The sequence below is a fragment of the Pollachius pollachius genome (assembly GCF_949987615.1).
Source record: "Pollachius pollachius genome assembly, chromosome: 6".
NCBI classification, from domain to species: domain Eukaryota; kingdom Metazoa; phylum Chordata; class Actinopteri; order Gadiformes; family Gadidae; genus Pollachius; species Pollachius pollachius.
In genome coordinates, this window is record NC_136939.1 from 3,094,652 (window position 1) to 3,118,456 (window position 23,805).

Below are 23,805 nucleotides of genomic sequence, written 5' to 3' on the forward strand. Positions count from 1 at the left end.
GAGTGGGTAAGACTGTTTTATTAGCAGGCTTGCATTGCCCGTTGCCGTGCGCTAGCCTAGCACGAGCGAACTCTAAAACTAGAAGGACTGAATGAAATGTTTGACTGTCTCCAGTGATAAAGAACACCAAGGATAACTTGGGAATCAGGCCCTATGTCCAAAATTCCGAACTACCCCTTTAACTGGAAATAATCACTGGTTCAGTTTTTACTGCTAGAAGTATGTACATCATGTTCAGCCATTCTCTTCTTGCATGTAAACCAACCATATCATATTATAAAAAAAATGATACGCCATGCATGTGGAAAATATGGATGTTAATCCTGAAATACTGACTTATTTTGACCTAAAACCTCAATGGCTTCATCATTACAATTGGGAATGCTCAAATTTGATTGATTAATCCCAAATGGTAAATTAGGTTGTTGGGTTTTGCAATTTTTATGATCTCCATCTTGTGTTGACCCTGTTGGAGGTGGTATACACATGACTGATGCTTCTTGGTTCTTTCTCCCAGTGTACAGCTGTGTAAGGATCTCTCAGAGAAACCAAACCATGGCTGTGAGGTTAGAGGTGAGATCAAGTTTTATGAACACTTTAAGATGTCCTACATTCATATCACACCTTTTATACCAATACTTGACCTTCTGTCCTATCTAAATAACACCATATATTCTAACCTATACAAGACAAGAGCTTTGGTTCTATCTAAGGGGAGATTAAATCATTAAATATGTCTTGTGTGTTGATTATGCTGACCACTATCTAATATAGACACTATTATTGAGTTATTCTGACCGTGTTGTGTGTTATTTGAGTTGATGAGTTTAACAATGTGTGTATGCAGAATTGGAACTGTATGTGTGTGTGCGTGTGATGCAGATTGTATTAACTGGTGTGTGTGTTGCGTACAGACATGCAGACGGCCCTATATGAGCTGTGCTGGCAGGGGGTTCAGGGTCACCTCAAGCTGGACCTGGCTGCTTCTGTCCTTGGAGACATGATGGTAAATATTATGTGCAGGGAACTCTGTGGTTGCAGACAGGCCCGTTCTGCCATGTCTACCGTTCCATACTTACCGCTCTTAGTTCGTCATGGAAGGTCATTGTACATTTGGCATATTTCAACGATGATATCTCTTTTTGGATCTGTGTTTCCTCCTGTGATTCTGCTGTGAAACCCCTGTGTGGGATCCCCATCCTCCAATGTCAAAGTGACTTAAAGGTGTGCTTACAGGACCTCCGAGAGGACATGGCCTCCATACTGGCAGATGTCTTCAGCATACTGGGTCAGTAGCCTCACCATGCATCAAATAACATCTTCACAAATAACAACACACACCAACATGCTGATCAAATAACATGCACAAATAATAACGCACACCAACTTGCTCAACAAATAACTGCTACACCGACAATAACACACACTAACATGCTCAACACATAACATTTACACCAACAAAAACACACTCTAATAAATAAATCAACAAATAAGACTACCTGCTCCTTAATGACCTGTCTCTGTACTGTCTAACACCTACATGCTCCTTAATGAATTGTTTATCTACTCTTCAACCCCTCTCTGCTCCCTAATGACATCATCTAGAGCGTGCTGGATGATGAGTGATATCCATTTAATGCTAATGTTGGATCAAAATTGGAATATGAATCCTGGCCTTATGATTCCAGATATTGAGACGAGTGCCATGGAAGAGAAACACAGACGGGAGAATTACACCCAGCTGGTCGGAGCGTGTCTGGTGAGGCTCCGCAATACGTTGTCCCGAGGAGCTTTAGTCACATGATTACACCTCAGTTTGATGCAGGTGTATCTCTTTTCTGAGTTGCGTTGCCGTAATTTCAGGAGTAAAACGATGTGTTTGTATAAATACCTATCATCAATTAGATTTTTTAGCATGAGAGTAATGTAAGCAACAGTTGGTGTAAATGTAGTAGAACCATCTTGTACTGGATGAAAGTATTAGCAGGGCTGCACGCTAACCTTATTAGTTGGCAGCACTGGTGCTAGCAAGCTAAGGAAGTCAGGAGCACGAATACACCTTTAGTAGCACACAAGGGAGTGGGTCTATTGAACTGGTTCACATTGGAGAGATAATCTCCTTATAGTTTGACCTTGAATGTTTTTGAATGTGGAAAGCCAATTAATAATAATGATAAAAAAGATAATGAAATAACTAATAATAAATAACGGGTGATGGATGATAGGCTACTGAAAAAATGAATGTGACATCAGGGACAAAGGGAGACGTTAAACAGAAAGGGAAGTCAAGGAGAACATACACAGGACAAAAGGGAATATCAGCATTGGCATGTCAGGTAACAACGTATAAATTTAACGTTCAACTTTGTGGTACATTTTGTGTAATTCTTCATTGAATTTCTCTAAAAACATGTTGACACATAAAGCATTATGACTCTTTATTTGATTTTTAACTGATGATGGGTGTGAGGAAACTAGTGAAGTCAACGCTGTCCAAGTCAATTCACCGGTTTCTGGTCTTCAATGAGCCGACATATTCAGTTGAATCGTGTTTTATTAAGGCCATTGACTAGGGAGGGTTCTTTCTAATGGGCTGATTGTGTAGAAATAGGGACCAAACATCTCCTGGGCATCTAATACTAGACTAATAGCGTGTGCGATCCAAACTTGGCCCTGTTTGTGATGAGCTGGAGGTGAGATGTTCATCATGATTAATGTCCTCCAGATGTTCGTGCCAGAGGTGATCCTGAAGGAACGTCTGGATCCAGACACCCTGGAGTCTCTGGGGCTCATAAAGCAGGCCCACCAGTTCAACCAGAAGATCGTCAAAATCAAGACCAAGCTATTGTAAGTCCTGCATATGTTCAGCACTCCGTGGCAGTCTTTGTTGATCCCTGCATGCCTTGGTGTATGGTACTGTAGTTTCATCCCTGGCTCCGTCACTGACCATCAGTTTGGTCAGTTTGTTCTTAGTTTGTGGGACACTTTTATAGCCACGGTTAGTTTGCCTTGAGCAGAAATAAATGTCACCTGTTGCTTCTCTCTGTAGTTGTATCAGAGAGTGTATAGAACAGTACTGCAGTAGTGATAGCGTAGCAGTGTGTATAAGTGCAGTACTGTAGTTGTGCTGTAGTAACAGTGTGTATAAGTGCAGTATTGTAGTTGTGTTGCAGTAACGGTGTGTATAAGTGTAGTAGTGATAGTACTGAGGTGTATACAGGCCATATTGGACAGCCTGTCCTGGTGTCTCCTCACCTGAACCCCGTGGTGTCGCAGGGCTCTGGAGAGAGACTGCTAGCCTCAAGAGCGCTGATGGCTCAGAGCAGCTCTTCTGTCGGCTTGTTGTTGGAGCGTAGACGTTCTTGTGTTGTAGGGCTGAACGATGAATCAAATTCAAATCGAAACGTGATGTAATAGAACGCGATATGCAAATTGAAAAGGCTGCAATTCAACAATTCAATACAATTCAATAGTTCAATAAAGAGGTTATAATATCAATTAATCTTAACACAGCAGCCTGGCCTAAAGGGAAGCAGTTTATGTTATATGCTTCTAATGTTGTGATGTTCATTCTGAAGAATGATCTATTTCTTTTTGAGTGGTTAATAAAGAACATAAGGAACTTAATAAATTTAAAAAGTCGCATATCAAATCGCAATATTGGTCAAAATAATCGCAATTCGATTATTTCCCTAAAAAGTGCAGCCCTACTGTGTTATGAAGTGACTAACGTCTAGGCTCGTGTTCCCAGCTACAAGCAGCAGAAGTTCAACCTGCTACGAGAGGAGAACGAGGGATACGCTAAGCTGATCTCAGAGCTGGGGCAGGACCTGTCTGGGAACATCACCAGCCACGTGGTGCTGGAGAGCATCAAGTCACTCATAGGTACGTACATCATATGTTCCCCTCAATTTCAGTGTGTTAACGGCCACCGCTGCCGTCTGTACTCCCTCTATTCACGCTGCGGTCAGTACATCCTCTCACTGTGTCGCTTCCCCCCCCGCAGGCTGTTTCAACCTGGACCCCAACCGTGTGCTCGACATCATCCTGGAGGTGTACGAGGGCCGCTCGGACCAGGACCACTTCTTCCTCTCCCTCATCAAGTCCTACATGTGTGAACCACTCACCCTCTGCCACATGCTGGGCTTCAAGTTCAAGTTCTACCAGGTACGGAACCCCCTGCTGTTCTAGAGGCTTTTGCGTTCTAACGGGTAGCTTGGGGTCCCACCCCGGAGCCCAAATACTACAGGCCACATGTTTAATCAATTTATCAAAAATCAAAAGATTAAATGACTGTCGTTGTTGTTGATGAGTGTAGGCTGCAGCCGTGTTGAAGTTTACCTTAGCCTACAAACAAACTTTCTAACCGTCGCTCTCCTCTCTCCTCCCCATGTGGTCTCTCCTCCTTCCTCTGTCTCCCCTTTCCTTTCCCACTCCGTCTCTCTCTCCTTCTCTCTCTGCCTCCTCCCCCCTCTCCCGCTCCTCCCTGTCTCTCCCCCCTCTCTCCCTCCCTCCCTCCAGGAGCCTAATGAGGAAACCCCCAGGTCTCTGTACCACATCGCTGCTGCTCTGCTCCACCACAACCTGGTAGAGCTGGAGGACCTCTACGTACACGTAAGAGACCACGAGAACCTCTCCCTCTAAGGCCCTATGCTCCTCCTGACACCCCATACATTCACACTGGCCTCCAGGTTCGAGTTCAGCGAGATAGGTTTCTTGTCGACAAAAACATTGTTCTAGTGTGAACGGAAAAGGCAAAACGCTGAACGTAAAACGAGTTGGACCCTTAGATAACCTCTCATAACGTCGGCGCTCACCTTATGAATCAGGACGTTCAGCCAAGCCGCATCACAGTCCACGTCATAGCGGCGGTCTTTTAAACCCTCCTGGCAACATTGCATGTGGGTCAAATGCTGTGCTGGTGTCTCTCAGAAAAAGACGCTGTGTGATGGGTGTTAGGTCTGTACCGTGATCGCACCCTCACTGCCTCACGGTGCCTCTTATTATACCTGTGGGGCTGGTTAGCTTCAAAGCACCTTGCTGGTGAGGGATGGGTTAAAACCAGGCCAGCTGGGGTCCCACGGGGATGGGCTTTGGGTTTGCGATGTTGAGGAGTCGTTGATCTTGACTTTCTTGTGCTTCCAGCTCCTGCCACAAGATGTCAGTATAGTGGAGGAACACAAGAAGGAGATCCAGGAGGCCAAGCAGATCGCACGCAAGCTGGTGATGGTGGTGGTGCCCTCGGAGAAAAGCGAGGACAAGGACAAGGAGAAGGAGGAGGAGAAGAACGACAAGGTACGGCGCTGGGGAGTGCAGACCCTAAGGTGTACTTCATCTTCGTCCCATATGGGGCATTTGAGGCCACGAGGTAGACGAGAGGGGAATGAGTTATCTGGAGCATCACGTGCTCTGATGGAGCTTCTCTGGTCCAGTACCGTATGCATGCTGGTGTATTGGTAATGAGGTTGTTTCCCCCGGTTACTATTTAACGTTAAAGGAATACGCCGACTCCATGGGAGGGTTAGTTTCCTCTTCTCCACACTGGAGGAACGGCGGGCCGGTTCACTGACAGCTGGTTGCGCTAACCTGCTTCCGTGGATGTTGTCCAACGCGGGGCAAAACCCATGACCGAGCCAATCCGATCGGAGTGGAGCGATGGGCTGTTATGGTGCTTCGCTGTCTCCCCGAAAGTCTCGAGTATTCCTTTGAGCAGAGGGGAAGGGGTTATGGCTCTAGGATGCCCGCAGGCAGACTGAGCGGGGGAGCTAGTGTCGACCTCAGATCCCCGCAACACAAAGCCAGCGAGACGCATCGTTTTCTGTAGAAGTCACACCAGAGCTGTTTTTTCCCCGGGCTGGTGAAACCCTGCAGGACCCCACAGCCTGCATATCCGTTAAGGCGGAGTGTGAAGCGGCTTGTCATGCTGCCGATTAATCAGATTCAAACCAAAATCGCGATGTAATAGAACGCGATATGCAAATCCCAAAGGCTGCGGTAAAAAACAACTATAAATATATATATTTTTTTTTTTTACTGTTACTGACTGGAGATCAGTAAGTTTCTTATTTTTTTTATTTTACAATTCAATAGTTAAATAAAGGTGTTATATCAATTCATGCATCAATTCATCTCAACACATAGACCTGGCCTAAAGGAAAGAGCAGTTTATATGTTGACTGCTTCCAATGTTGTTTTGGTCATACTACGGAATGGTTTATGGCCGGTTTAGTGAATAATACAGAACATAAAAAAAAAGGAAATTCAAATACTATATCTCAATATTGGTCGAAATAATCGCAATTCGATTATTGCCCCAAATCGCATCACTGTAACGCTCAGGACCTTCTAAGCAGACTCTGACCGGGTGAGGGTCTCCTGTTCCTCCCCCCAACAGCCTCCAGACAACCAGAAGCTGGGTCTCCTGGAGGCTCTGCTCCGTATCGGGGACTGGCACCACGCACAGAGCATCATGGACCAGATGCCCTCCTTCTACGCCACCTCGCACAAGGCCATCGCCCTGGCCCTCTGCCAGCTGGTGCACCTCACCGTGGACCCTCTCTACCGCAGGTGAGCCCCAACGCCAACCCTCTGTACCGCAGGTGATCCCCACCACGAACCCTCTGTACCGCAGGTGATCCCCACCACAAACCCCAATGTACCGCTGGGGAGCCCCACCACGAACCCCAATGTACCGCAGGTGCACCTCACCGTGGACCCCTATACGAACTCTTGATCGATTGATGTATCGGCTGGCCGATATATCAATCGATCACACACCGATATTTGCGCTTTTTGCGTGTATTGGAATCAGCCGATTTTTCCGCAGATTTTTTTTTATTATTATTTTACTTTTATTCCTTATTCCTTTTTTAAATTGAGAGCTGTGACATTTATCATCATTGTGTACATTTTAAGATGTAAGCAGTATCGGCTAAAGAAAATAGGTATCGACGTATCGGTCATCGGCTTAGGCTGATGAAAAACAGATTGGTATCAGTATCAACCCTAAAAATCCATATCGGTCGATCCCTAATACGAACCCTCTGTACCACTGGTTCACCTCACAACGGACCCCTGTAATGCAGGTGACACATGACTCCCCCATCACGGGTCAGTTTAATCTGAACGAGTGGGGCCGGGCAGTGTGGAGGTAAGGGGGTCTGATGCCCGGCCGAAAGGTCCTGGGTTAGAACCCCGATGCCCTTCTGAATTAAATTTAGATTATTTGACGTATCGAGAGGTAATGTTCTGTTTATCGTTAGTCTGATTGGATGCTGTTAGAATGAACACAGGTCACGTGATCAACCTCGGTGGTTCTTAATGGTGTGACCTGACCCCCACAGGTCACGTGATCACCCCGGTGGTTCTTTATGGTGTGACCTGACCCCCACAGGTCACGTGATCACCCCGGTGGTTCTTAATGGTGTGACCTGACCCCCACAGGTCACGTGATCACCCCGGTGGTTCTTAATGTTGTGACCTGACCCCCACAGGGCCGCTGTTCCCAAGGGGGCCAAGGGGCGCGTGTTGAGGCCCCTGAGAAGCCGCCGGACCCCCCGGCCAGCCGAGAGCTTCGAGGACCTGCGGCAGGACACCTTCAGCATGCTGTGCTACCTGGGCCCCCACCTGTCCCACGACCCCATCCTCTTCGCCAAGGTGGTCCGCCTGGGAAAGGCCTTCATGAAAGAGGTAGGCCCCCCATGACCACTAGTGCGTCAGGATGGATGAGGTAGGCCTCTCTCTGCGAGATGAATGAAGTAGGCCTCTCTGCTAGATGAATGGAGTAGGCCTCTCTGCTAGGTGAATGGAGTAGGCCTCTCTGCTAGATGAATGAAGTAGGCCTCTGCTAGGTGAATGGAGTAGGCCTTTGCTAGGTGAATGGAGTAGGCCTCTGCTAGGTGAATGGAGTAGGCCCCTGCTAGATGAATGGAGTAGGCCCCTGCTAGGTGAATGAAGTAGGCCTCTGCTAGGTGAATGGAGTAGGCCTCTGCTAGATGAATGAAGTAGGCCTCTGCTAGGTGAATGGAGTAGGCCTCTGCTAGGTGAACGGAGTAGGCCTCTGCTAGGTGAATGGAGTAGGCCTCTGCTAGATGAATGAAGTAGGCCTCTGCTAGGTGAATGGAGTAGGCCTCTGCTAGGTGAATGGAGTAGGCCTCTGCTAGGTGAATGGAGTAGGCCTCTGCTAGATGAATGAAGTAGGCCTCTGCTAGATGAATGAAGTAGGCCTCTGCTAGATGAATGAAGTAGGCCTCTGCTAGATGAATGAAGTAGGCCTCTGCTAGATGAATGAAGTAGGCCTCTGCTAGATGAATGAAGTAGACCTCTCTGCGAGATCAATGAAATAGGCCTGCCTCTGCTAGATGAATGAAATAGGCCTGCCTCTGCTAGATGAATGAAGTAGGCCTCTGCTAGATGAAGAAATTTCTGCTTGATGTTCTGACTCTTGTTTCTGTCCACAGTACCTGGCTGAGAACAGGGCGGAGTTCAAAGACAAGATGGTGAGTTAAACTATAATAATAGTATTCATATTTACAACCCTATGTAAAGACGGGGTGTTTTGTACAGAGTTGGGTTATTTTATATTGGAGTTCCTACAGAAGTCTGGCCTCCTGTGCGTGGCCTCCTGTGCGTGACTTCCTGTGCGTGGCCTCCTGTGCGTGACTTCCTGTGCGTGGCCTCCTGTGCGTGACTTCCTGTGCGTGACTTCCTGTGCGTGGCCTCCTGTGCGTGACTTCCTGTGCGTGGCCTCCTGTGCGTGACTTCCTGTGCGTGGCCTCCTGTGCGTGACTTCCTGTGCGTGGCCTCCTGTGTGTGTGACCCCAGGAGACGCTGCTGAGCTGCTTCCTGAGCATCGCGGACCAGGTGCTCCTCCCCTCCCTGTCCCTGTTGGAGTGCAACGCCTGCCTGTCTGAAGAGGTCTGGGGCCTCTTCAAGCTGTTCCCCTACCAGCACAGGTGAGACTCGCACCTGTGCATCGTTTTTATTCACACTGACACCTGCGCATCTTCTTATACACACCTACACACACACACCCTTACACGCCATACACCTACACACACGCTTACACCTTAACACACACACAAACACCAACACCCACACGCACACCTAAACAAACACACACACCAACACCCAACCACACACACACACCAACACGCACACACACCCACACACACATGCACACGCACGCGCAAAGTAGTGTGTGTCCTTGTGTCTGAGTCTAGCGTGTGTTCTGTCCCTCAGGTACCGGCTGTACGGGCAGTGGAAGAACGAGACGTACTCCAGCCATCCTCTGCTGGTCAAGGTGAAGGCCCAGACCATCGACCGGGCCAAGTACATCATGAAGTAAGAGTTACCTCCGACACCTGCTGGACACCTCCGCCATTGGACAGAACTAGGGCTAACTGGGGTAACATGGACAGAACCATTGATCACTGGGTGCTGCTACTCAATATTGACAGTAGCCGCGTTTACGTGGACACTTCTGATCCGATTAGATTTATTCCTATCATGCGATCCGAATGTGCTATATATATTGCAATTACAAAAGAGGTAAGCGTACGTTTGTATGTCTCTCAAGCACACCTGACACATCTGGACCGGCGGCGACGTTTTTATGTAGGCCTATTTGAGTTTAATGAAAGCCCAGCAAGAGAGAGGTTTTTTCTGCCTTCTCCTTCAATTAAGAAGGAGGACAGCACAGCGACATCAGTTTCTCGTCCGGTCTTTATACCTACCCCCTCCTCCGCCGCAAACAACACGTATTTGGATGCGAGTGCGCAGCCAAGACTGTTTGGGGAGAGAGAGAGAGAGAGAGTGCTGTTATGTAAGGGAAAATGTAAAGAATGCCGGTCATTAGCCCCGACAGGGCGAACCGGACCCCGACGCGAAGTGGAGGTGTTTTGCTTCGCCCCGAAGGGTATTATTTTCGATAATGACCGGCGACTACAATTACCATTCGTAGTGTTGATCAGCAGAGAAATAGTCCGCCAAAGACGTTGACTTCACTTCGTGGACACGCTGGGGTTGATAAGTTACAGATCTACTTGCAGAGGGATAAGAAAGACATGAATCAGGCAGAAAATCCACTTTCCTTGACAGCGGTCAAGTTCTTTGTGCATAAAAAGTACAGACGGACCAATTGTGAACTACTGTGTGTATGCATGTCGTTTATAGCGGACTACACCACCTCTTCTATTCCACATGGAATTGTATTCAGACCAGGGAATTGTATTCCAATGGAGGTGTATATATGATCATTTTTTTATTCCGATTGAACTGTTCTTCCACTTCTAATCGGATCAGAAGGGTCCATGTAAACGTGGCTGAATAGTTCTTAGCCTCATTTGTAGGTGGATTTGATTCCACGAGTCTTTTAAACGTAAACCACTTATTAACTGCAGGAATAATGTGTATATATATATAAAAAAAGTGAAACCGTTTTGACCGTGAAGTCCGTTATAATCGACCCGCTGTTCACTTTGGTGTTTCATCAGTGACTGTTTCAGCTCGGCAGGAAGCCGGGCAGCGCTGTGCTCAGCTCTTCCTGTCTTGACGTGTGTTAATGCATGCTGACGTGTGTTGACGTTGTCCCCAGGCGGTTGACCAAGGAGAACGTGAAGCCATCGGGGAGGCAGATCGGCAAGCTCAGCCACAGCAACCCCACCATCCTCTTCGACTACGTAAGCACCAGAGGATATCAGACCCCCAGAGGATGGCCAAAGCATGTTCCTCCTGTCTGGAAACGTTTAAACATCACACTATTCTGACACTATGGTATAGTGTCAGCTGGCGACAGATGTTGGTGTGTATCGGTTTGTTTTGAACGTTTAGTGAGCTGATCCAGGTTTTTACTGTAACGTTCATCTCTCCAGATCCTGTCCCAGATCCAGTGGTACGATAACCTGATCGGGCCGGTGGTGGACTCTCTGAAGTACCTCACGTCCCTGAACTACGACCTGCTGGCCTGTATCCTCCACCTGCAGTCTTTACTTTCTCCGGGGTCCAACCTTTTCTGGGGGTTTTGAGATGAACTGGTCCAGATCTCCAAGACCAGCAGCATCGTCTTTAGACTCTGATGGTCTCCTCACACTGAAGTTCAACGAGTACCACATGTCTGGGATGTGATGGGCTCTGTTGGTCTTTAGATGACCACCAGAGACCCCCCCCCCCCCCGGTTCCTACAGGTCCTCTTTAGACCAACACGATGATCTGATACACTCAATAGACTGGAACACATGTACACAACATGTATTCATTTAACTACTGGACAGGGCAGAGGAGTTCTAGGGGTGAGCAGTTAGCAGCGTGCGCAGAATGTATTCATGTTCAGTGTGTAATAGAATATAATGGTTGCATCAAATACATATTGGAAGGCGGGCATTGTGTTTTTTTGCTGCACTGTTTCCCTTAACCGACCAATCAGATTGCATCATCGAGGCTTTGGCCAATCCGGAGAAGGAGAAGATGAAACACGACGACACCACCATCTCCTCCTGGCTGCAGAGTACGTTCCCCTGTTGTCTGTTCTCAGCCAATCGGCTCTCTGTGTGAGCGGCCATGTGATGGTGTCATGTGACCCGGTCCCTAGGTCTGGCCAGTCTGTGTGGAGCGGTGTTCAGGAAGTACCCCATCGAGCTGGCCGGCCTGCTGCAGTATGTGACCAATCAGCTGAAGGCAGGGAAGAGGTAACCAATCACAGAAAGCCCACCTGTCTTAACAGGACCATGACTAAATATTATTATTATGATTACTACTGAATCTCTTCTAGGAGGAATAATGTACACTACTTACAATATGTAATATCACATGAAATACAGCCTGGAATACACACGAAATATGGAAGAAAAAAAAAAATGTAAACATAAACAAATTTCCCCCCAAACTTGTGTGTGGAAAATATAAAGACGTGGTTCAAAATGTGTTGTGGCCCAGAGCAGTCAAACTAGTGCTGCTGTGCACTCTGAATGAATGAATAATCCTATAAAACTACACACGGAAGAGTCCCCACAGTCCTGCAGAACTTGGTGGAACCCCTTAGCTATGCATGACTCCCTTAATGGAGTCCCTGTTTGGGTTTGTTTGAGCAGCGCAGCCATGCTCATGCCACCCACGTCTCCAGAATAACCACCTACTGTTTGGGTTCAATTGAGCGTGGATGTTCTCAACTCTGCAGAAAATCCCTCCACAGGGGTCCCAACACCCCCATACCCCCTCCCCCAGTCTTCAGAGAGCTGGAAGACTTGGATCTGAGTGAGGCGTACAGATTCCAATGCACCAACTCAACTGAGGAAACTCTTGTGAACTCTGATGAAACTCTTGGGCAAGACAAGCTGGGACCACATTGAGGCTGTGTGTAGCTGTAGTTCCTCCCCTACGGTTGTGGGTTCCATTCTCACTGGGTCCACCCGCGCTACGAATGTTTTGGACAAAAGGAGTCACCAAACACCTCGTTTATGAACGGACCGAAGGAAGATGAAGGTCAACCCTCTCTGAACTTTTGTCCGAGGTCTGTAAATGGGTGTATGTCTCTGCCTTTGTGTGTGTGTGTTTGTAGCTTCGACCTGCTGATCCTGAAGGAGGTGGTGCAGAAGATGGCCGGCATCGAGATCACGGATGAGATGACGTCGGAGCAGCTGGAGGCAATGACCGGGGGAGAGCAGCTCAAAGCAGAGGTGAGCGTCTCACCTGGTTCACACTATGGGCCATAGTGTGTGTGACCCAGCGGCCATCTTGGTTCTCAACCCTAGGAGGGTGAGGGAATCGGAGGGCCATCTTGGTTCCTAACCCTCATGCTGTGTCTGAAATCGCTCACTTACGTAAGTGCACTTACATTGAGTGCACTTCATTATCCCTACAGTACACTTACTTATAGGCGCAGTGCTCTCATTTCTACAGTACACTGTCAAAACAGCCTTCGCGCACTTACCTGAAATGAGTTTGCAGTTTGACGGTTCTTCTTCGGTGGTATTTTTTTTTCTGCTTGATCATTTCCCTTAGTCGCCTGTATTAGCGATCTAGCAGTATTCACGTTATCGTTCTTGATACCAACTGATTACAGAATTAACAGCATAAAAACACTGGTCGGATACAGCCTAAAACATTGTAGTTGTCCTGAAAAACAAACCAAATATGTGTCATTTTACTTACATTTGTGGAGCACGTCGGTCTCAAATGTTACAATGTCCTCCATTTTCCGATTTGAAATTCCCGCCCCCTCCGCTACATAGACAAGATGGCGGCCGTTGAGGGTGGAAAGTGTCCATTGGTCCACACTCAAGTTTTAGATCATTTTTAAGTGCGCCACCGAGGTACTTCCAGTGCACTGCGTTTTGGCACACTCTCTGTTTTTGTGCAAAGTGCACTCAAAAAAGTAAGTGTAAGTATAGAAGTGCGTGATTTCAGACACAGCACCAGTGTTGGTGGAAACTATGTGGCCAGCTTGGTTCTCACGCTAGCTGGGTGGGTGAATGCGGGATACTGTATTACTACCAGGGCAATACTACCCCCACCCATCTGATGCTTAGTGTCGGACTGAATGGATCAATAAAACTGAACACAGCGGACTGTCTATCTAATCCATCTTCATGTGGTCTCCCTCATCCACTCTCCCTCTCCTCCCTCTCCTCTCTGTCTCTCCTCTCTCCTCCCTCCTCTCCCTCTGGTTCTCTCCTCTCCTCCCTCCTCTCCCTCTGTCCTCTCCTCTCTCACTCTCCTCCCTCCTCTCCCTCTGTCCTCTGGTCCTCCCTCTCTCTGGTCCTCTCCTCTCGTTCTCTCCTGTCTGTCTCTCCTCTCTCCTCCCTCCTCTGTCCTCTGGTCCTCTCCCTCCGGTCCTCTGTCTCTCTCTCCGTCCTCAGGGGGGGTACTTCGGTCAGATCCGTAACACTAAGAAGTCGTCCCAGCGGCTGAAGGACGCGCTGCTGGACCACGAGCTGGCCCTGCCCCTCTGCCTCCTCATGGCCCAGCAGAGGAACGGGGTGGTGTTCCTGGAGGGGGGCGAGAAGCACCTCAAACTGGTGGGGAAGCTCTACGACCAGGTGAGCCGTCGGACCCGGTGATGTGTTGGCTGATTACGCAATGATGTGGGGGACGTTATACAGGATGGTCACTGTGATGGGTCTGTTAAACAGGATGGTCTCTGTGATGGTTCCGTTATACAAGATGGTCACTGTGATGGGTCTGTTATACAGGATGGTCACTGTGATGGGTCTGTTATACAGGATGGTCACTGTGATAGGTCTGTTATACAGGATGGGCACTGTGATGGGTCTGTTATACAGGATGGTCTCTGTGATGGTTCCGTTATACAAGATGGTCACTGTGATGGTTCCGTTATACAAGATGGTCACTGTGATTGGTCTGTTATACAGGATGGTCACTGTGATGGGTCTGTTATACAGGATGGGCACTGTGATGGGTCTGTTATACAGGATGGTCACTGTGATGGGTCTGTTATACAAGATGCTTACTGTGATGTGTGGGCTGTTATAGAAGACGGTTACTGTGATGTGTCCGTTATACAAGATGGTCACTGTGATGTGACTCAGTTATACAAGATAGTCACTGTGATGGGTCTGTTATACAAGATGGTCACTGTGATGGGTCTGTTATACACAATGGTCACTGTGATGGGTCTGTTATACAAGATGGTCACTGTGATGTGTCTGTTATACAAGATAGTCACTGTAATGGGTCTGTTATACAAGATGGTGACTGATGTGTCCGTTATACAAGATGGTCAGTGTGTTGTGTGGGCTGTTATATAAGATGGTCACTGTGATGTGACTCAGTTATACAAGATGTTCACTGTGATGTGACTCAGTTATACAAGATAGTCACTGTGATGGGTCGGTTATCCACGATGGTCACTGTGATGTGTGGGCTGTTTATACACTGGTGTGTGGGCCGTGAGGCAGGCCGTTCTCATGGAGCTGTAGACCAGTAAGGGGGAGCTGGTGGTAAGAGTTGGACTACTCCACTAGCCTAGCAAGGCTGGATCTGGATGCAACCTCGCCAATTTGTCAGAGAGAACAGTCTCAGCGGTTTGGCTTGTTTTAGATGTACCATGGCCTATATCACTAGGTACAGACCTGTCCAGAACCTGGTCTAGCTCTACTACCAGGTACACACCCACCACGGACCAGGTCTGCCGGCTCCACTACCAGGTAGACAACTGTCCTGGACCAGGCCTAATACCGGCAACACACCTGCCATGGAACAGGTCTCAGTGAGCTCTAGGACCAGGAGACCTGGTCCTAGAGCTCACAGAGATCTGTTCCATGGCAGGTGTGTACGTTGAAGTGGACTCTAAGAGTCCTGGCCATCCCACCTTCCCCGTCTGCAGTCCTCCAAAGGTGTCGCAGTGCAGCCGTCGGGCGGGGGGGGGGGAAGAGTGTTGGTGAATCCTGATGGGGAGACTCGTCTCTGACTGCTGATCCTGAGGTCTATGGAGGTGCCTGAAGGACTCACAGACGCCGCGGACAGACCGACCGTCTGAGAGAGGGTTATCGACCTAGGGGACAGGAGGCTGTGTACCTCCGTCCACGCTATCGCCCTGCGTGTGGCCGTCACTGCCAACCACCGGCAGCACGTAGACCTTTAATGACCCAGGCTGAGGTTTACATATGATACAGCATGGTCGTAGTAGTGATAACGTCCTTGGGTGGAGCTCACTCTTCTGTGTCCTCAAGGCGTCTCGCCTCGGGAGTTCGGTGGAGTTCCTCCTTCAAGTCTTTTAGAGGTCTTGAAGTGCTTTGACACTCGAGCGGGATTGTTTGTTGTGTTTTTTTCTCCCCCGACGTCAATAAAACCGTGAATCCTGGCGTTGATACGGGGCCGCACGCATACGATGCAGCTACGGTTCTGAGAAATTCACTTTAAACTCGCCACGGTTGATTTTTATTAGCCCGTCAGTCAACGTGTTAGACCAATCCAAGGCAGGTGTGGGTCGTCACCATGGTAACGGCATGTTGTGGAGTTGGCGAGGTTACCGCGGCACTGTGTGATAACCAGAGACTGACCCCCACTACCCCTGTCCTCCTTGCAGTGCCACGACACCCTGGTCCAGTTCGGGGGGTTCCTGGCCTCCAACCTGAGCACGGAGGACTACATCAAGAGGGTCCCCTCCATCGACATCCTGTGCAACAAGTTCCACACGCCGCACGACGCGGCCTTCTTCCTGTCCCGACCCATGTACGCCCACCAGATCCTGGTGAGCTCCACTTCCTGTTTATGGTCACATGACTGGAACGCCACCAGGTCCTGGTGAACTCCACGTCCTCTCTATGGTCACATGACTGACTAATTTTTCAAAGTTTTGGCACCTAATTTCAAAATCCAAAAGTCCCGCCTGTTCACACCACGCTGCGAGACCATCCATTACTTGTTCACCCACCAGAGAGGCCTTTTAATATTCATTGGTATATTATCATTCATACCCATAGAGAACACCTAACTCAACGGTCCACCCACAACTCAAACCTACCGAACCCATCAACCTTACAGGTCATCTAACCCCAGCGACGCCCTCCTCGCACTAAACTCCTCCCCTCTCTGCTCCCTCCTCTCTCCTCCCGTCTCCGCGGCGACAGTCGCGCTACGACGAGCTGAAGAAGGGGGAGAAGGGCAGCCGGCAGCAGCCCAAGGTGCATAAGTACGTGGCGGCGTGCGAGCAGGTGATGGGCCCCGTGCACGAGGCGGTGGTGTCCCTGCACCCGCCACGGGTTTGGGACGACCTGCGGCCCCAGTTCTACGCCACCTTCTGGTCGCTCACCATGTACGACCTGGCCGCGCCCCACACCGCCTACGAGAGGGAGGTCAACAAGCTGAAGGTCCAGATCAAGGCCATCGAGGACAACCCCGAGATAGTGAGCGAACGCACACGCGCACGGCTTACCACACACACACACACACACACACACACGCAGCTTACAGCACACTGCGTGCACTCACACAGCTTACCGCCCACTCTCTCATACACACAGCAAACACACTGCACACACACACCGTCTCTGTCTCTCTCTCCCTCCCCCTCTGTCTCTGTCTCTCTCTCCTCATCTCTATCACCACGTCTCCCAATCTCACCCCCTCCCTCCCTCCCCCCCCCCCCCCCCAATCTCTCTGACTCCCTCTTTCTGTTCGATGTCATCCAAGCTCTTACTGTGAAGGGGAAACACTTAAACAAGCATGAAAAAAATCAAGAATACAACCAGAAACACGAGCCGTGTAAACACGCTACAACACAACTCCGTGAGCTGTGCGCTCAGTGAGTGACCTGTAACGGGCCCCTGCCTCCAGCCGGTGAACAAGAAGAAGAAGGAGAAGGAGCGCTGCACGGCCCTGCAGGACAAGTTGCTGGAGGAGGAGAGGAAGCAGCTGGAGCACGTCCAGAGGGTCCTGCACCGCCTCAAGCTGGAGAAGGACAACTGGTTACTGGCCAGTAAGTACCACTGTCCACTCCCAACACGGAGCTGCTGGGTCCAATCCCCAATGACCTCGGGTCTATATGTTGTGCCTCCCAGAGCAAACGGACCCCTAACCCCTACCTGCTCCTTAATGACCTGTCTCTGTACTGTCTAACCCCTACCTGCTCCTTAATGACCTGTCTCTGTACTGTCTAACCCCTACCTGCTCCCTAATGACCTGTCTCTGTACTGTCTAACCCCTACCTGCTCCCTAATGACCTGTCTCTCTACTGTCCAACCCCTACCTGCTCCTTATTGACCTATGTCCTCACTAACACTTTTTGGATGAAAGCGTCTTGCTAAATGACTAAAGCGTAAATCGAGGTCAGTTCTGTTCCTGAGAACCAGAGATGGGTAGTGGCTCCTTCAGACTTTAGGGTTCTGGGGTCCTAAGTCTCCCCAGTTTTCCTAAAGAGTATATCTCGTGCATCTCCTGTCCAGAATCCACGAAGAACGAGACCATCACCAAGTTCCTGCAGCTCTGTCTCTTCCCCCGCTGCATCTTCTCGGCCATCGACGCCGTCTACTGCGCCCGCTTCGTGGAGCTGGTGCACCAGCAGAAGACGCCCAACTTCTGCACGCTTCTCTGCTACGACCGGGTAGGACACGCACGCGCAAACACACGCACACGCGCTCTATCACAGCGACCACAACAACATGAGCGAGGTGATGTAACCGGAGCGCGGCGTCTGATTGAGATCTATATTTAAACCGATGCCTCCGCTTCTCCGATGAGGTCGTCCTATTTATACCAGATACCTGATATGCTGCCCTGGGAAAACAATAATGCACTCTAGGACCGCCATGTGGCTCAATCATTTTATTATATTGTTATATATATATATATATATAATCAAGCGCCTCTCTGATACAGCGGCTCCGTGTTAACATTAAAAAGCACTTAATCAAACAAGAAAAGGCGGGGCTGTGTATGGTGCTGGTTGGTTCTGAAGGGTGGTGCTAGTTCTAACCGGCCTTACTGGTTGCTATGGGTGGTTCTGGTTCAAACTGGCCTTACTGGTTGCGATGGGTGGTTGTTCTGGTTCAAACCGGCCTTACTGGTTGCTATGGGTGGTGGTTCTGGTTCTAACCGGCCTTACTGGTTGCTAAGGGTGGTGGTGCTGGTTCTAACCGGCCTTACTGGTTGCTATGGGTGGTGGTTCTGGTTCTAACCGGCCTTACTGGTTGCTATGGGTGGTGGTTCTGGTTCTAACCAGCCTTACTGGTTGCTATGGGTGGTGGTTCTGGTTCTAACCAGCCTTACTGGTTGCTATGGGTGGTGGTTCTGGTTCTAACCAGCCTTACTGGTTGCTATGGGTGGTGGTTCTGGTTCTAGCCGGCCTTACTGGTTGCTATGGGTGGTTCTGGTTCTAACCGGCCTTACTGGTTGCTATGGGTGGTTCTGGTTCAAATCGGCCTTACTGGTTGCTATGGGTGGTGGTGCTGGTTCTAACCGGCCTTACTGGTTGCTATGGGTGGTGGTGCTGGTTCTAACCGGCCTTACTGGTTGCTATGGGTGGTGCTGGTTCTAACCAGCCTTACTGGTTGCTCCGAGTGGCATTGGTTCCAAAGGGCGGAGCTGGTTCTGACCGGCCGTACTGGTTTCGACGGGCGGTGCTGGTTCTGATGGTGGTGTTGGTTCTGACCGGCCGTACTGGTTCCTACTGGTGGAGCCCGTCCTGACAGTGGTTCTGTGTCCCCAGGTGTTCTCGGCCATCATCTACACGGTGGCCAGCTGTACGGAGAACGAGTCGCGGCGCTACGGACGCTTCCTCTGCTGCATGCTGGAGACGGTGACGCGTTGGCATAGCGACCGCTCCGTCTACGAGAAGGTACGCCCCCCCCCCCCCCCCCCCCCCATCTCATCGTCTGGACCCTCACACTGAGGTAGACCACCGCAGAGCTGACCGAGCTGCTGCTCACACTCTGTTCTTAATGCTCAAATCAAATCTTCCTAATGGAGCGTGCTTGGTTCATCAGCTGAAATCACAGTACTAATTAAGTATTGGTTTCACAAAGATGCTCGATAGCTACACGCGAGCTAGTGGCACCTCCACGCTCACTAGCTCTATGCTAAACAGCCACATGCTAAACAGCCACACGCTAAACAGCCACACGCTAAACAGCCACACGCTAAACAGCCACACGCTAAACAGCCACAAGCTAAACAGCCACACGCTAAACAGCCACACGCTAAACAGCCACACGCTAAACAGCCACACGCTAACTAGCCACACGCTAACTAGCCACACGCTAACTAGCGACACGCTAACTAACCACACGTTAACTAGCCACATGTTAACTAGCCACACGTTAACTAGCCAAATACTAACTAGGCACACGCTAACTAGGCACACGCTAACTAGGCACATGCTAACTAGGCACACGCTAACTAACAACATGCTAACTAGCCACATGCTAACTAGCCACATGCTAACCAGCTCCCTGCTATCTAGCCACATGCTTACTTTATTCTAACTAGCTACAAGCGCACCAGCGTCCTGCTAACTAGCCACATGCTAACTAGCTCCATGCTAACCCTCCCTCTGTCCGATGCATCCAGGAGTGCGCCAACTACCCCGGCTTCCTGACCATCTTCAGGGCCACGGGCTTCGACGGAGGGAACAAGGCGGACCAGCTGGACTACGAGAACTTCAGACACGTGGTGCACAAGTGGCACTACATGCTCACCAAGGTGCCACCTGCGCCCTCTAGGGTCTTTCACTTTGTTCCGCTGTCTCAGCGTCTCCACCCGTACCGCCTCACTGTGTTCTCCTGCACGGAGGACACCCAGGGACGTCGATGTGGCGCGCTCTGTCCCCCACCTCGGTGCTACAGTAGCTCTGCACCTCTGCGTGAGGAGAGTGCATCTTCTCCGTACACGTATTCAGCAGATCAGTACAGACTGTCGTGAGGGAAGATTTAGAGACGATTTTCACCTTCCTCGTTTAATCAAACGTAGGTCCTATTGAATCATAAGCCGGGTAAATCTGGAATTCAGAAAGACTTCTGTTCATCCGCACCATCCCAACGGTCGGCATGTGTTTGCATATTTGACCCATGAAGAATAATACTGTGACCTCCACCTCTACGGTCCTCACTGTGTCCTGCTGTAGTTAACACTGACCTCCACCTTCACCCTAGTTAACACTGTGACCTCCACCTCTACGGCCCTCACTGTGTTGTCCTGTAGTTAATAATGAGATCTTATCCTCGCTGTACTGTGTTCTCCACCCTCAGGCCTCGGTGCACTGTCTGGAGACAGGCGAGTACACCCACATCAGAAACGTCCTGATCGTGCTCACCAAGATCCTGCCGTGCTACCCCAAGGTGCTGAACCTGGGCCAGGCGCTGGAGTGCCGCGTCCACAAGATCTGCCTGGAGGAGAAGGAGAAGAGGCCCGACCTCTACGCCCTGGCCATGGGGTAACACCGCCGTTCACCTGGGGCCCCTGCAGCTCGGCGCTGGGGTGCTAGTGCTAACACGGGATAGCTTGGTTTAGCTTTAGATATATCAAGACGGGATTAGCCCTAGCTAAACCCAAATGGGGTTAGTCCGAGCTCAACCAAGACGGGGTTAGGCCGAGCCAAACCAAGGTGGGGTTAGTACGAGCTAAACCAAGACGGGGTTAGTCCGACCTCAACCAAGACGGGATTAGCCCTAGCTAAACCAAGGTGGGGTTAGTCCGAGCTAAACCAAGGTGACGTTAGTCTGAGCTAAACCAACGTGGGGTTAGTCCGAGCTAAACCAACGTGGGGTTAGTCCGAGCTAAACCAACGTGGCGTTAGTCTGAGCTAAACCAACGTGGGCTTAGTCCGAGCTAAACCAAGATGGGTTTAGTCCGAGTTTAACCAAGACGGGGTTAGTCCGAGCTTAACCTAGACGGGGTTAGTCCGAGCTAAACCAACTTGGGGTTAGTCTGAGCAAAACCAAGATGGGGCTAGCCCGAGCTAAACCAACTTGGGGTTAGCCGAGCTAAACCAAGATGGGGCTAGCCCGAGCTAAACCAAGATGGGATTAGCCCTCGCTAACCCTGCCTTAGTTTCGCGGCAGCTAAACTAAGGCAGGGTTAGCCGCAGCTACCCAAGGTAGGGTTAGCCATAGCTACTTAGCCATACTAGCAGCGGTTCCTTATGCATGTGTGTGTGTGTCAGGTACTCGGGCCAGCTGAAGGGGCGTAAGGCCCACATGGTCCCGGAGAACGAGTTCCACCACAAGGAGCAGCCGGCCAGCAGAACCGCTCTGGCCGGCCAGCAGAACGGACCCCTGGCCAGCAAGGCCCCCGCCAGCAAGACAGAGGACCCAGGGGCCGAGGACGGAGGTGGGGCCTTCAGCCGTCTGACCTCCCCCCCTCTGTCTGTTCATCCCATCTCTCCCTCTGTATTACCTCCCTCTCATCAGTCTCTCTGTATTACCTCTCCCTCCAACTCCTCCCCCTCTGTCTATTCTCTCTTTTGACATCTCCATGGGATATATGGGATGTCTAGTTGGTGTGTCTGTGTGTGATGTCTAGTTGGTGTGTGTGTGTGTGTGTGTGTGTGTGTGTGTGTGATGTCTAGTTGGTTGGTGTGTCTGTGTGTCTTTGTGTGATGTCTAGGTGGTTGGTGTGTGTGATGTCTAGTTGGTGTGTCTGTGTGATGTCTAGTTGGTTGGTGTATGTGTGTGATGTCTAGTTGGTTGGTGTGTCTGTGATGTCTAGTTGGTTGGTGTATGTGTGTGATGTCTAGTTGGTGTGTCTGTGTGATGTCTAGTTGGTTGGTGTATGGGTGTGATGTCTAGTTGGTTGGTGTATGTGTGTGATGTCTAGTTGGTTGGTGTGTCTGTGATGTCTAGTTGGTTGGTGTGTGTGTGTGTGTTTGTGTGTGATGTCTAGTTGTGTGTGATGTTTAGGTGGAGTGTGTGATGTTTCGGTGGAGTGTGTGATGTTTAGCTGGTGTGTGTGATGTCTAGCTGGTGTCTAAACGGTGTCTGATTGGTTCCCAGATCGCGGTAAAGATAAGACTGCAGGAACAACCAAACCAGTGAACAAAGCCAACAGCACCACAGCAAAGGTCACCACCAGCAACGGGAACTCAGCTCCTAACAGGTCAGTGTCAGCTTCCTGTGATCCTGAGAGGCTGCGCCCTGGTGGAGGGACAGCGGTATTGACTTTACTGACTGGTGAACCGACTTTACTGACTGGTGAACCGACTTTACTGACTGGTGAACCGACTTTACTGATGAGTGAACCGTCTTTACTGACGAGTGAACCGTCTGTACTGACGAGTGAACCGCCTGTACCGACTGGTGAACTGACTGGTGAACTCTCTGTACCGACTGTTGATCTGACTGGTGAACTCTGTACTGACTTGTGAACTGACTGGTGAACCGTCTGTACCGACTGGTGAACTGACTGGTCTACTGACTGGTGTACTGACTGGTGTACTGATTGAACCGACTGGTGAACTGACTGGTGAACTGACTGGTGTACTGACTGGTGAACTGACTGGTGAACCGTCTGTACCGACTGGTGAACTGACTGGTCTACTGACTGGTGAACCGATTGAACCGACTGGTGACCCGACTGGTTCGCCCCCCGCAGCACCAAGGCGGCCAAGGAGGACAAGGAGAAGAGCGGGAAGGAGAAGAAGAAGGAGAAGACGCCGGGCAGCACGCCGGAGGCCAAGGGGGAGCGCCGCGACAAGAGGGAGGAGCGGGGAGGAGGAGGAGGAGGAGGAGGAGGAGGAGGGGGGCCGGCGGGCAAGGAGGAGCGGGCGGGCCGCGAGGGTAAGGAGCGGACCCCCAAGGCGGAGCGGGACAAGCTGAAGGAGGAGAAGAGCGGCACCAAGGAGGAGTCCAAGGACGCGTCCCGGGAGGCCAAGAGCAAGGAGAAGGAGCGAGGCGCCACCGGCGGAGCCAAGCTGCCCCCCCCCAGGCCCGAGTCTGAAACTGAGAGGGGTGGGTGACGCGCACGCACGCACGCACGCACGCACACACGCACACGCCGCTCCGCAGGGGCGCGCCCCCCCGTAGGATGTAGGGCCGGGCGATTCAATTTGATTTTGAGCGCCGTTTTTCGATTTTAGCGTCAAACGACCACAACACTTAATGTACTCGAGTTTTCGATGTACAGATTTATTTTTTTCCCGTTTCATTTATTTTCGTTAAATGTTTTATAGAAAGTGCAGAACAGCTGGATACGTATCTGTGCTTTGTTTTAGATTTGAACATTTTCTATCTGCCCATGTTGTGTGTTTTTTTTAAGGCCACGTTTCTAAGTCCTCGGTGACAAAGTGTTTTTTGGGAGAGACATGCTGAATGAATGCGTCATGCTTTCAAAAAGAATCGTTAGAATAATCGTGATTTC

The 23,805-nt window shown here is 50.1% G+C and overlaps 1 protein-coding gene across 3 annotated transcripts in view; it reads left to right on the forward strand.

Annotated features, from left to right (window-relative positions):
- thoc2 (THO complex 2) overlaps window positions 1-23,805 on the forward strand; it is a 31,261-nt gene that overhangs the window by 1,569 nt on the left and 5,887 nt on the right. For all 3 annotated transcript variants that reach the window (XR_013811918.1, XM_079738216.1, XM_079738217.1), the window contains exons 2-31: window positions 518-573; window positions 915-1,006; window positions 1,237-1,288; window positions 1,689-1,759; window positions 2,726-2,847; window positions 3,752-3,885; window positions 4,007-4,167; window positions 4,522-4,614; window positions 5,146-5,295; window positions 6,395-6,567; window positions 7,494-7,689; window positions 8,460-8,498; window positions 8,824-8,954; window positions 9,241-9,342; window positions 10,595-10,679; window positions 10,872-10,965; window positions 11,423-11,503; window positions 11,588-11,684; window positions 12,554-12,671; window positions 13,854-14,033; window positions 16,043-16,207; window positions 16,587-16,862; window positions 17,293-17,434; window positions 17,901-18,058; window positions 19,163-19,291; window positions 20,023-20,154; window positions 20,700-20,884; window positions 21,614-21,780; window positions 22,443-22,545; window positions 23,041-23,396. Coding sequence is in view for 2 of the 3 variants with exons in the window: in XM_079738216.1 (XP_079594342.1) it covers window positions 518-573; window positions 915-1,006; window positions 1,237-1,288; window positions 1,689-1,759; window positions 2,726-2,847; window positions 3,752-3,885; window positions 4,007-4,167; window positions 4,522-4,614; window positions 5,146-5,295; window positions 6,395-6,567; window positions 7,494-7,689; window positions 8,460-8,498; window positions 8,824-8,954; window positions 9,241-9,342; window positions 10,595-10,679; window positions 10,872-10,965; window positions 11,423-11,503; window positions 11,588-11,684; window positions 12,554-12,671; window positions 13,854-14,033; window positions 16,043-16,207; window positions 16,587-16,862; window positions 17,293-17,434; window positions 17,901-18,058; window positions 19,163-19,291; window positions 20,023-20,154; window positions 20,700-20,884; window positions 21,614-21,780; window positions 22,443-22,545; window positions 23,041-23,396 (4,040 nt within the window). In the remaining variant the exon portion in view is untranslated. The remainder of the gene's footprint in view (window positions 1-517; window positions 574-914; window positions 1,007-1,236; window positions 1,289-1,688; window positions 1,760-2,725; window positions 2,848-3,751; window positions 3,886-4,006; window positions 4,168-4,521; window positions 4,615-5,145; window positions 5,296-6,394; window positions 6,568-7,493; window positions 7,690-8,459; window positions 8,499-8,823; window positions 8,955-9,240; window positions 9,343-10,594; window positions 10,680-10,871; window positions 10,966-11,422; window positions 11,504-11,587; window positions 11,685-12,553; window positions 12,672-13,853; window positions 14,034-16,042; window positions 16,208-16,586; window positions 16,863-17,292; window positions 17,435-17,900; window positions 18,059-19,162; window positions 19,292-20,022; window positions 20,155-20,699; window positions 20,885-21,613; window positions 21,781-22,442; window positions 22,546-23,040; window positions 23,397-23,805) is intronic.